The following is a 12005-nucleotide window of genomic DNA, read 5'->3' as shown; positions in this document are numbered from 1 at the left end:
CTTCCCTGGCTGAGGCTCTTCCCATGCTCAGCACCATGTTCCTCATTCCCCTCCCATCGTGTCACTGGAGCAGAGGGGTCCAAGCTCCATCTGGTGCAGGGCCTGGATGTGCTGGCAATGCCAGCTCTGGCAGGGGCTGGGCAGGACCTGGGGGTGACACTACAGGTCAGGCTGGGTCTTAGAAGACCTTGCAAACTGGATGGCCACAGAAAGCCCTGTCAGTGTGTGAGCCCCAGGGCTGGGAGGCACAGGAGGGGAGGGTGCTGTGTGTGACAAGTGCCACCCTGGAGAGCAGGAAGCCCCAGGGACTGGCATGGACCTTCTGGAAGCAGCATAAGGCTCTTCTGCGAGGTGCTGGTCCTTCTGGGGCTCGGAGGCATAGCTCAATGACTGACACAAGGTAAAGAAGGAAGAGTCAAGCTGGTGCTGGTGGAAAGGCCATCCTTTGAGACCTCTGAGCCCCAAGATGCCAGGGCTGCCCTTGGAATGGGCCTCTTTCACCACATCTGTCTCTGGTTCCTCTCCAGTTCAGCAGTGCCAGTGGCACTGGGCAGGCAGCTCCTGCCCCAGCCCAGCTGCCCCTTCCCATCCCAGTGCTTTCCCAGGGCCCCTGACACACCTTCCAGCCTCAGTTCCACAACACTCTCAGTTAGGTTACCACTTTTCAGTCTGGGGCATTTTTGCTTATCCACTTTTTACTTAAACACATCTGTTAGTTTAGAGGTTCTTTAGCAGCCCAAGCCCTTGGTTTTCCTCAGCACTTGCTTTCTCTGGACCAGAATGAAGCTCTTTCTCTCCCGAGTGTCTGGCACTGATGTGTGTGTGTGTGTGTGTGTCCCCTTTCTCTCCTCCCCTTACACAACCCCACTCCACTGCTGCAGCACTGGAGCACATCCCCAGGGGAGCTGTGACTGGTCTGTGCCCTCCTGCCACCCTGTCCTGAGGCATTAGTCCTGCCCCACTTTGCAGCCCGTTATTTATTGAAATGCCTCTTGCTAAATGTCTTCAATTAAACCAAACCTCTTTTCTGACTTGTCTGTCCCTGCACAGGAACCAACTGACTGCTCTGGCCCTGACCTTGTGCTGGGGGGTGCCCACAGACCCTCCTCAGGGGGGCTGGAGGAATCCTGGGGTTGCTGCTGCCAGGCCAAGCCAGGGATCAGCTTGGAGCAGGCAGAGAGGGGGGGACAGAGCAGAGGGAGCAGCTCCTCCAGCACTGAGCCTGCCCTTCCAATGGTGGGTGGAGGATTTTCCTGAGCCCCACAGGGACTGGGGCTCCTTGCTGGCTGCCCCACATTTCAGCCAGGACAAAGGCCCCTCAGGCACAGCCAGTGCCCACGAGGTGCTTCAGCATCCGCAGCAGCACAAATGGCTGCTCCCAGGCTCCTGCCTGGAGCCCTGGGGTGCATGAGCCAGTCTGGACTAACCCAAAACCTCAAGACCTGCAGCGGGGCAGCACCTGAGCCACCCCACAGCCCCCCTGCCCCAAGGGGCTGCCACCAGCAGCCTTGGCCTTGTCCCTTGCCTCTGGCCCCATCCTTCACCTCTGGCTCTGGCACAGTCCAGAGGACAAACCCTTGTGGCAGCAGGAACTGATGGGTGCTGTTCCCTCCCAGCCCTACCTTCCCCCAGCTCTGGGTCCCGCAGGCTCAGCCTCAACCTTCAAGAACGATCCCAACTGCTAAACTTTCAGCAAAGCCATTTATTCCACTTTTCTGCTCCCACAGATCTCCAGGTAGGGCCCCACATGAGCACCCCTAACGCCCCAGAGGGAATTCATGGCACAGCTGCCCTGTTGCACCAGCACCCCAAGCAGGGGTCTGGTCACTGACACGGGCAGACGTGCTCGACCAGCAGCCCCCGTCCCTCTGCTGTGCCCATTGCCAACACAGCCAAGTCAACACGGGGCATTTAAAAAATTCGTATGTTTTGTTTCTTAAAAATGGAAGGGGGACCTGACAGCAGCAGTGCGTCCCTGAAATCAAAGCATAATTCTAAGGCTCTGGCGCCCTCACGTAAGCACATGAACTCTCTGCAGGGGCTGTGCAGGTTGATCTGGGAAGCTCGCTAAGAGTTTAATGGCCATAAAAATAAATCGCTTTTCCCTGCTTCAGACAAACCCAGACCCTCCCGGCTGGGCAGTGGGGTCGCGTGGGCAGCCACTGCAGCCCCAGGTCGGAAAGGTAGAAGTCTCTTGGCTCACCCACTTTTACTGGAGCGCACACAGGGTGGGGTCACTCCATCGCCTCGGCCAACGGCTGCTCTGCCACCGCGTCGGCCCCCAGCCCCGCAGGCTGCTCCAGCGCCTCGGCCCCCGCCAGCTGCTCCGCCAGGGCCTGGCCCTCCAGCCCCGCCAGCTGCTCGGCCCCCGCCTGCGCCATGCCCGGGTGCTCTGCCCGCTCCGCCAGCTCGTTGCCCGCTTTGCCCAGCTCGTTGCCCGCCTTGTGGCCGTGCAGGTGTCCCGCTGCCCCTCCCGCGTGGTCGATGGCCGCCTTCTTCGGCTTCTGCGTGGCGGCCACCGCCTCGGCCAGCTTCTCCTCCGGCACCATGTTCAGGATCTTCAGGGCGAACAGCAGCTGGAACTTGGCAGTTCCAACGAAGGAGTTGGCCAGGAAGTTGGGCAGCCCGCCCATGCGGTCCTTCTGGGTGTAGAGGGGGACCCGGACCATGCCCATCACCTGCAAATGCACAGGGCACAGCTCAGCAGGGCCACGGCAACACCAGCCCCCCTCCCCACACCCCCCTGTCCCCACACCCTCACCCCGTGCCCGCCAGCCCACAGCCCAGGCCCGCCCTGCCCCGCTGCCAGGTCCTGCCTTCCCTCCACACTGGCCCCTGCTCTTCCCTGCCCTCAGCCCAGCTCAGCCCCAGTGCTGCCCCTTCCCGAGCTCCCCCAGCCAAGCCCCTGCTCTCCCTGCCCAGCCCTGGCTCTGTTCCCCCATCCTGCCCCTTTGGGGGGGATCCCGCTGCCCCAAGCCACTATGGGGAGTGTCCCTTCCCCCTCAAGCCCCTGCCCCGTGTGGGGACACCACAGCTGCCCCCGTGTCCCCCTCACCCAGGCCACAACCCAGCGCCCACTGCCTCTGCTCACGCGGCTGCGACACCCACCGAGCGCCCAGAGGGCGCAGGGGGAGGCCCTGGGTCTCTCTCACAATGCCCCGGGGCTTCAGCCACATTCAGCTGCCCGGGAGGAGGAGGAGGAGGAGGAGGAGGAAGGTGCCCCCGCACGACCCCCATGCAGGCCGGGGAGGACTCGGGTCACAGCGACATCACCACACCGCGGTCACGGTCCGGTCCAGGGCACTCAGCCCAGGGCAGGGGGGGATCCCCCCCAGCAGCAAACGGCCCTCGGCCACATCCCTTGGCCGAGGGATACACGGGCTCATCCTTGCGCAGGCAGACGCCAGGAAAGGCTGGAGCTGGAGCTCCCTGTGCTCCGGAGCCCGCGGTGCAACCCCAGCCGGCTCCTATCGCCGATGCCTCGGGCGGTGCTCGCACCAGCCGCCGGCAGCTCTACCTGCGGTGCATTCCCCGGCCGGGCTGGCCAGGGCCGCCCGGCAGACCCAGGAGGAAGCGGCGCCTTCCCTGGGCTAAGTGAGAGCTCGCACACCCCTCCCGGGTGTCCCACCTCCATCCCGTGGTCTCGGGAATGCACCGCGCTGATCTCGATGGTGTGCAGCTCCTCCAGGGTGAGCTGCCTGGCGTAGAAGTGTGCGACCACGCGGTGTGGCCCCTCTGTCAGGTGCGAGCACAGATAGTCAGCTTCCGTCAGGCGCACACAGCCCAAACCCAAGCCCAGCACCCGATTCAGACCGTCCTCCAGGGACCAGTAACGGCGATCCACGAACCCCCCGGGAAAGCCCAGCAGTCCGTCAAACCGCATCTGCATCTGCAATAGAGGCGCAGGGTGTTAATGGGGCACGGCGGGGCCCCCGCCGGGGGGCGAGGGGGGGCCACGGAGCCTCCGGAGGAGCCGGAGGAGCGCAGGGGGCGCCGCGGCCGCTCCGGCGCGGCCCTTCCAGCTCCAGCGCATCCAGGACCGCTCAGCGACGCCGGCCCGGCCGCCGGGGCTCTCCGCACCGCCCGCGGGCCCGGGGGCTCCCCTGGGCTCGGGCCCAGCCTGACGCTACCGCCCTGCTCGGATCTCCCGCGGAGCCGCCCCCTCACCCACCGCCCCCGCACCCGCGGCCCGGCCCAGCCCCGTCCGCCCCGACGCCCTCCCGCCCCGCCCCAGCCCCAGCCCCGGCCCCGGCCCCGGCTCCGCTCCCGGCTCCGCTCCCGCTCCCGGCGCGGCCCCGCCCGGCCCTCACCAGCACCGCGTAGCGCAGCGGGATGCGGCCGAACAGCATGCCCGGGTTGGGCGCGTACAGCATCGCGTGGCACGAGTGGCTCCAGCCGGGCCCGAGCCGCATGGCCTCGTAGCGCGTGAGCGGCTTCAGCTCGGGCACGCCGGGCACGCCGAGCGTGGGCAGCGGCGGCAGCGCGCCCATGGCGGGCAGGGGGCCCATGGCCGCCATCGTCCCCACGGCCGCCATCGCCTCGCGCCACCGCCACCCGCTCCGCGCACGCGCTGCGCCCACGGCACCGCGGGGGGCGGGACCGCCGCTCGCGCCCGGCCAATGGCGGCGCGCCGCGCGCCGCAGGGCCAATGGGCGCCCGGCGGGGCCCGCCAATCGCCGCGCGCGCCCGGGGCGGGGCGGGCGGCGCGCGGGCACCGGGCTGCGCGCGCCGAGCGCCACAGAGAGCCAATCGCAGCCCAGAGCGGGGGGGAAGGGACGGGGCGGCGAAGGGCACGACGGGAAGGTGGCGGGGGACGGAACGGAGAACCCCGCCCACAGCGCCTTGGCCCCGCCCCAAGACATGGACACGCCCCTCAGCGCAAAGGTCCCGCCCCCTCAACCACTGCCCCCGCCCCTCGGTCCTTGGCCCCGCCTCCGCAGCCCCCGCTCCCTCCCGTCCTCCCCGGAGCCCCCCCAGTCCCCCGCCCGTGTCCCCTCCCTGTCCCCCCGGTGCACTCGGACTCTGGCGGGGCTGCTCCACGTGTTTATTCCTACAAACATAGACGGGGAGGTGGGGGGGACGCGCCCCGGGCCCCCCCGCAGAAGCAGAACAAGGCACACGGCGTGGGCAGCGCCGGGCTCTGCGGGACGGGCCGGGGGTGACCCCCGCGGACCCCCCTCCCCGCGGAGCCCCGCGGCCCGGCACGGCGGGGAGGCCACGGCTCTGTACAGGGGCAGTGACAGCAAAGGGCTGTGCTCGGTGTGTACAAAATATACATCGGTAGTGTCCGTCCTTCATCTGCCCATCGGAACCCGAACCCCCGCTCGGCCCCACGGACACCGCCCACGGGAAACACGGCCCAGCCCCGACCCACCGCCAGGGAACATGCACGGGCTGTGCCGGGACCGTGTCCGGAGGGGCGCGGGCAGGGCCGGGGGGCTCCGGCAGGGCCCGGCCCCGCTCACGGGAGGCTCTGCTCGTCCTCCAGGTGCAGATGAGTCTGCTCGAAGAGAAGGGGCTGCGTGGGGCTGCCGGTGCCGCGGACGGGGAGCGTCTTGGTGTAGTCGGATGAGCCTGGGAGAGGAGAAGGGGGTTCAGCCTCGGAAACGGGAGCCCTGGGGGCAGAGGAAGGGCCTGGCAGGGGGATCGGCCAAACCCTCCTGCCCTGGGCTGGCCAAGGGAGACAGGGCTGGAGCCAAGTGCTCCATCTCCGATGCAGGTTCAGCATCAAGAGTGGGACACAGGACACTAAGGGGACAACACACCCTCTGTCACCAGCCTGGGGACACCAGCAGGGTGTTCACGGTGCCCACGAGGCAGCAGAAGCCAGTGGGAAGGGCAGGGGGTTCTGCTGCCCTGCCTGGGGTCCTGGCACACAGGGACAGCAGGGATGCTGGTGCCAGGAAAGGGAATGGACCCAGGACAGAGCCTGGATGGTTTGCTGCCCCTTCCTTCCCTGCTCCATGGCCAGGACCAGCCCCATTCCACATTCCCAGGAGGGCTCCTGCTGCCCCTCACAACAGTAAAGAAGAATGAGAAGACGTACCAGCTTACTCCTCTATACCAACAGAGCAGGAATCAGGACCCAGTGCTGCCCAAGACAGGAGGGAGGAAGGCAGACAGAGAGGGAAGGAGACATTAGAGAGGTAACTCAGAACAGACTGCGACTCTACAGAAGACAACAGGCTGCAACGACAACAGTCAGAGGTGAGGACAGCGCAGGGCCCCCCCCGGCACATGGGGCCCCTCCCCGCCGGGACAACACTGCCCCACCCCCCAGGAACTGGCCCAGATGCTTCCCCTCCCTTGCCCAAAAGCAGGAGCACATTTGGGAGCGCACAGGAGGCCTCTGTCACACAAAACTGCCAGGGAGCGGCTGCAGCCCAGAGAGGAGAAAGGACGGGAAGGACAGAGACACAAGGGTGAGGGAGGAGGAGAGAGAAGGCGGGGCAAGTTACCTCTGTGTTACCCCCCCTCGCCCACAGCTCTGCCCAGGGGGAGGGAGCAGCAGCCCGTGCTCCGGGGAGCTCTTTCCTGCCCCATCTCAAGGCAGCAGCTGGGGCTGCCCGTGGGCAGGAACACACTCCCCAAACCCCCCAGGCCCTGGAGCCACGGGCACAGCCCCGCAGCTCCACCCCAACGGCACGGCCGTTACCTGGCAGGAACACGTCCACAGGGGGGTCGCTCTCGGACCGTGTCAGGCTCCGGCTCTCGCCACAGCCGCCGTCCTGCAGCACGTCCTCCACCGAGGGCGGGCGGCCACCACCTGCGGTTAACCAGCCACAGTACAGACCCTCAGCCCCCAGCACTGCCCCTCAGCCCCCAGCACTGCCCCTCAGCCCCCAGCACTGCCCCTCAGCCCCCAGCACTGCCCCTCAGCCCCCAGCTCAGCCCCTCAGCCCTCAACACTGCCACTCGTTCCCAGCTCAGACCCTCAGCTCCCAACACTGCCCCTCAGCCCCCAACACTGCCCCTCAGTCCCCAGCTCAGCCCCTCAGTCCCCAGCACAGCCCCTCAGCCCCCAGCCCAACCCTGGGGGGGGTCTCCTGGCCAGCACGGGTGGAGATCTTCCATGTGAGGAAGCTCCCTGGGTCCCCCCAGCTCCACAGAGGTCCCAAGAGAGCCATTTCAGACTGGCCCAGGTCACAGTGCCAAAGGGCCACCTCTTCACAGGCTCATGGCCCAAAATGTGCCCATCACCCCTCTCTCATCCCATCCCTGTGCCCTCTGGATGCTGGCTGAGCACTAGAGATCCATCCCAAAGACATGGGGCATGCCCAGTACTGTGACTGTGCTCTCACCAGGACCCCAGTGGTGCAAGGAAACAGCCCATGGCATGAAAAGCTCCACTTGTGTAGAGCTTAGAGCAAGGTGAGATGCTTGGCAAATAAACCAGGGAGATCAGTGGATTTTCTTCCCCCACTTCCCAGAAGAGACCCTGGCACCTTTCCCTGGTGAAGCACAGAGGCTCAGAGATGGACTTTGGGGACTGGATGTTTCTGTTCATTCCCTAATTGTCCCCATCCCACCACAACAGCACTGGACACCAAGCCAAGGTCTGGCTGCACCCACAGCCAGGTTCACACCTACCCTGCTGCACAGGTGAGGCCTCCTCCATCTCTTCCCCTGCCACACTCTGTAAGGAGGGACAGCACAGGTTATTTCTGCAGCTGGAGGCCTTTGCTGTGCGATTCTCCTGATCTGGCTTTCTCCAGGGAGGTGCACTTGGGGCCAGGACTTGTTCCAGGGCAGGAACAAGGGGCCACCCCCCAATGCTGTGGCACCATGGGCTGGGATAGAGGGGTTTTATGTCCCAGCAAGGTCCAGCTCCCATCCCTGCCCCAAACACTGCTCAGGACACCGGGGAAGGTCAGCTCTGACATGGCTCCAAAGGAGTGGTTATCCAATGCCTCTGCTCCCAAAGAGGGGTCAGGGGCACAGAGAGTGGCTACATCCTTCCCCATGGAGCCCCAGGGGTAAATAAAGCAGCCAAGGCTCTGGGCAATGGCCCTTCACGAGACACCTCCCCCATCCCAGAAGCCCCCCAGAAGAGCTCTGGCTCAGGGCAGCTCCCAGCAGAGCACACACTCACCTCTGGAGAGCTGGTCTCCCTCAGGACCAGCTCACCCCCGCTCAGCGCCAGCTGCGAGTCGGAGTCCTCGGAGAGCTTCTCCTCATCCTCCTCGTGGATTGGGGACGAGGGGGACCGTAGTGTGCTGTGTGGCAAGAGAAACTCCATTTGCAAGGAGCCACCAGCACCACAGCTCCTGGAGGACCTGGGGCAGCACAAGCCCACAAGCAGGAGCTCCCTGAATTCGCCAGGGCCTCCTGTATTGGCTCCATGGGGAGCGGCAGCACAGCAGGACAGAGCCAAGGAGTGCCGAGCTTTGGCACAGCAACACAGCCTGGACAAACCTGCCTTTGCATGGAAAGCAAGAGGCTCAGGTCCCACACTGCTCCTCACACCTTCTGGACTCCCTTCCCGGGGGAAAACTGGGCTGGAGCACAGGGAGGAGTGCCAGGAACAAACCCAGGCTGATCCTATCTCTACAGCCCTGCATCCTCACCTACACCCTCCATCCCAAAGCCAACACAGGAGCCTTCAGACAACAACTACAGGATCTCAACTGAGCTCTTTGTGCTCTGAAATTCAGGTCACTTCTCTCCCCATTCTTTCGCCCCGGTGGAGCTCCATGGAAAGCTGAAATCCAACAAGGTTTGGATGTCAAATGCAAATTGAGGGACTAAGTGCATTGGGAAGGAGACATTTCCATCCAAAGTCTTCCTTGTGAGAGTGGTGAGGCCCTGGCACAGGTTGCCCAGAGAAGCTGTTGCTGCCCCATCCCTGGAAGTGTCCAAGGCCAGGTTGGACGGGGCTTGGAACAACCTGGGCTAGTGGAAGGTGTCCCTGCCCATGGCAGGGGGATGGAATGAGATGAACTTTAAGACCACTTCCAACCGACACCACTCCATGATTCTAAGATTAAATTCTCCTTGCTAAAAATACTATTTCTTTTGGTGGCACAGGCAGCCTTTAGGAGACACAAGCTGTAACCTCAGGCTGAACAGAGGGATGATGTCCCAGTTCTCTCTCTGGCACCAGTACCTGCTGGCCTCCTAAAATCCCGAGTCAGCAGCGAGGGGACCAGCCAGAGCCCTCTCCTGGCTTGAAGTGTATGTGGCCACAAGCCCTCAGGGCTTGCAGGAGGAGTGTCCCTTGTCCCCATGCTGACCTGTCTGGAGACTTGCTGCGCTTGCCCTTCTGGTGGCCGCTCTCCAGGGCTCTGTCCATGCCCACGAGCGGGCGGCTGGCGGGAGGGATCCCATCCACCACCCCGGAGTAGCTGATCTCATCGTAGAGAGGAGCAGAGGGGATGGAGGGGGAAACGGAGCGGAGCCCATTCAGCGCTTCCAGCAAGGAGATGGGCTCATAGCCAGGAGGGATGTTGTCAGAGCTCTGTGGGCAAGAGAGAGAGGGGACGTTGGGAAAACATCACCAGGAGGGAACCCCCCTGGAAAAGGGAGGCCCTGCTGCCACCCAGCCCTGCCCTGCCAGGCAGCCCATCCCCACAGCCACCTCTCCACAGCACCTCAGCCCCTTCCCCTGCAACAGCCACTCATTCCCTCAGGGCTGTAAGGCTGATGGTGCTCCAGGCAAGTTTCCAGAGCACTGCCCAGAGACTGGGCATCCCAGTGAGCTGGATGGTGGCTGGGCAGCCCTCTGATGTACTTTCAAGAGCTGGGCAAGGAGGGTGAGAAAGCGGGTTCCCAAAAAGCTGCTATAAAATACACTTGGATTTTTTCTCCCAGAAGTTCCTCCAATGGTTCAGAGACCCTTCCAGCTCAATGAACACCTCACTTGTGCTTCCAGCCAAGGAACATGCAGCTGTTTCACACCATCACCAGTGCCACCAAGACAGAGTTGAAGGAGGGAACATGTGCACCAGCTGATGGTTCTCAGAGCCTACACCACTTCCACTTCTCCCATGTCCTCCCAGCTGCTAATGGTGGCTCCCTGCACAGTCACCTCTGCTAAAGGGCAGGAAAGGGATCACAGAACCACTGAACCCATAAGGGAGGAGGGAAAGCCACACCAATTCCCATTCCCTCTGTAACTCATGAAGCTGCCAGTCAAAGGAACCCTTGCAAAGCCATTAAAACAACACTGGTTAAAAACCCTCCTGATCATAAAGATCCTGTGGACTCAGAGACAAATGGGGTTTATGCTGCAACCCAGGAGGCCATAAAGAGATCAGCCCAGCCTGATGCAAACAAAGAGGCAACACTGCAGCAGTCCAGACTGCATTACACTGAGCTGTTCCAGCCCTGTATCCTCAGGGAGGTGGTTCTAAGTTATGCCTAAGATGGCACACTGCTGCTAAGCCTGGCCATGAACTCCTGTGGCCACTCTGTGCCTGATGTCCCCGTCACACAGCGGCACATGAGCCTGCCCAGCAGCCTGTTCCAGCACAGCCACTAATCTGGTGTGGGTTCAGTGCTGAACTGACTCACACGTGGTCAGAGGAGGAATTAGGTCTCATAGGAAGGGTCAATCATCGACCCTCACCTCAGTATTGGTCCTGTGCTGGTTTGAAGAGAACCAGCTCAGCTCAGCTGAACAAGGAATCGGCTCCCAGCTGCTGCCAGCTGTAGGTGGTGGGGCCAAAAACCACCTTCAAAAGACCTTTCATCTCCAGACAGCAGTTCAGAGGTGCTATTTTGTCGACAGAGAAGTCATGGAGACAAACTCCCCTGGCTCATGTTTGGGACATTTTTTCCTGCCTGTGCAGACTGGAGCCTGAGGGTTCAAAGGCTGCTCATTTTGAGTTGTTGTAGTGAAAGCTCAGGTTCCAGGGCACAGCTCAGAGGCTGGAGGAGGATTTCTCAGCCAATGGCTACAACACCCTCACTGCAAGTTACTGAGCTTTCAAACAACTCTAAGAGACACTGCTCTCTTCTGGGACACTTACCCCACCGAGGAGCACTGCTGGACACTGGAGGAGGCTTGCAGAGAGCCAGGTTGTGCCAAAATTGCAAAAGCCTCATTACCTGAACCCTGCCTGGTTTTCTCCAGACCTGACAAGCCCATCAAGGCACGTTCCTCATAACACGGAGCATCTAGGCTGGCTTGAGCAAAAGAAAACCTCCTTGATATCAACAACAGCCATAGCTGTATCTGATGGCAATACACAGAAGGCACAAACAGAACCTTCCTGACCTGGGGCCTCCTTCACCTTTCCCTTTCCCAGCTCCTGGTCCCCCACAGTTGCCATTCATCCTGTTCCCAGCACAGTGTTACAGTTACTCAATCCCACACCAACTCAGAGAGTCCCCAGACAAGACAAGCTCCATCCCTCCTGTTTCTGTGAAAGCAAATCAGCCCCTTGCAGCCAGTGTTCCTGAAGGCAAGACCTGCTCCAGCTGTGCCTCTTTGTCTACCCCTACATCCCAGCACCGGGCTGGAAACCACACCAGGATGTGCCCACACCAAACTGCCGAGGGGATGAGACAAGTGCAAGGAAGCTTTTGGGTGAGCCAAGGGGACAGCAGTTTGCCCACAGTCCTATGAAACTGTGAAAATATCTTGGTCAGGGACCATAAATCATCCAGGCTCAGGACCTGGGGACAGCCCCTGAGAGCCAGTGTCAGACCCTCGTGACAAGCTGCTTCCATCTCGCTTGTTGTCCACAGGCAAACCAGGGAGGTCAGTGATGGTCCGTGCAGGTTGTGAGTGTCTCACTGCCATGGTGGAGGCAGGAGGTGGAGTGTCATAGCCCAGGCAGGGTCACAGGTCAGACCCAGCGTGTCAGCAAGCCCTGTGTGTGTGACTGCCTCGTGCAGGTGACGCCGCAGGAGCCCAGTGCAACCACCCGAGGCCACTTACTGTTCTTATTCCCCTCCTAGGCTTCCTGCTGGGCAGGGAGACAGAGCTCACCTTAAGGGGCTTAAAGGGACGCTGTCAAGAGAAAACCATGTTTTAAAGAAGTTGTTTCTTGAGGTTAGTG

At 62.3% G+C, this 12005-nt stretch overlaps 2 protein-coding genes across 6 annotated transcripts in view; both read right to left on the bottom strand.

Moving 5' to 3' along the window:
* Window positions 1-1682: 1682 nt before the first annotated feature.
* On the bottom strand, window positions 1683-4562 carry NUDT16L1 (nudix hydrolase 16 like 1). Of its 2 annotated transcripts, XM_032703624.1 has the most exons (3): window positions 4311-4562; window positions 3629-3889; window positions 1683-2678 (listed from the first exon to the last, which is right to left on the bottom strand). In XM_032703624.1, exons 1-3 carry the CDS (start codon window positions 4533-4535, stop codon window positions 2235-2237), a joined length of 930 nt encoding a protein of 309 aa, XP_032559515.1. In that variant the 5' UTR covers window positions 4536-4562; the 3' UTR covers window positions 1683-2234. The 2 variants fall into 2 exon arrangements, with proteins under 2 accessions (XP_032559515.1, XP_032559516.1); XM_032703625.1 differs by lacking the exon at window positions 3629-3889 and having other exon boundaries at window positions 4311-4549.
* A 465-nt stretch (window positions 4563-5027) lies between these two features.
* MGRN1 (mahogunin ring finger 1) overlaps window positions 5028-12005 on the bottom strand; it is a 53064-nt gene continuing 46086 nt past the window's right edge. The window contains exons 12-17 of one of the 4 annotated variants that reach the window (XM_032703620.1): window positions 9234-9457; window positions 8093-8216; window positions 7591-7636; window positions 6656-6766; window positions 6047-6091; window positions 5028-5574 (exon numbers count right to left, since the gene is read on the bottom strand). In XM_032703620.1, the coding sequence (XP_032559511.1) occupies window positions 6051-6091; window positions 6656-6766; window positions 7591-7636; window positions 8093-8216; window positions 9234-9457 (546 nt within the window). In that variant the 3' untranslated portion in view covers window positions 5028-5574; window positions 6047-6050. Of the gene's footprint in view, window positions 5575-6046; window positions 6092-6655; window positions 6767-7590; window positions 7637-8092; window positions 8217-9233; window positions 9458-11884; window positions 11957-12005 lie in introns of all 4 variants that reach the window. The other 3 variants (XM_032703622.1, XM_032703621.1, XM_032703619.1) reach the window with 3 other exon arrangements.

This window comes from Chiroxiphia lanceolata, chromosome 16 (genome assembly GCF_009829145.1).
Source record: "Chiroxiphia lanceolata isolate bChiLan1 chromosome 16, bChiLan1.pri, whole genome shotgun sequence".
NCBI classification, from domain to species: Eukaryota; Metazoa; Chordata; class Aves; order Passeriformes; family Pipridae; genus Chiroxiphia; species Chiroxiphia lanceolata.
This window is presented reverse-complemented; position numbering and strand designations above follow the sequence as displayed.

Bases quoted from the DNA above. Each gene is read 5' to 3' on its own strand.
- NUDT16L1 (XM_032703624.1), bottom strand. From the start codon at position 4,535: ATGGCGGCCGTGGGGACGATGGCGGCCATGGGCCCCCTGCCCGCCATG. The intron at 3,890-4,310 runs GTGAGGGCCGGG...CCTCTATTGCAG, and splicing joins CGCTGCGCTACGCGGTGCTG to ATGCAGATGCGGTTTGACGG. The intron at 2,679-3,628 runs GTGGGACACCCG...GTGCATTTGCAG, and splicing joins CCCGAGACCACGGGATGGAG to GTGATGGGCATGGTCCGGGT.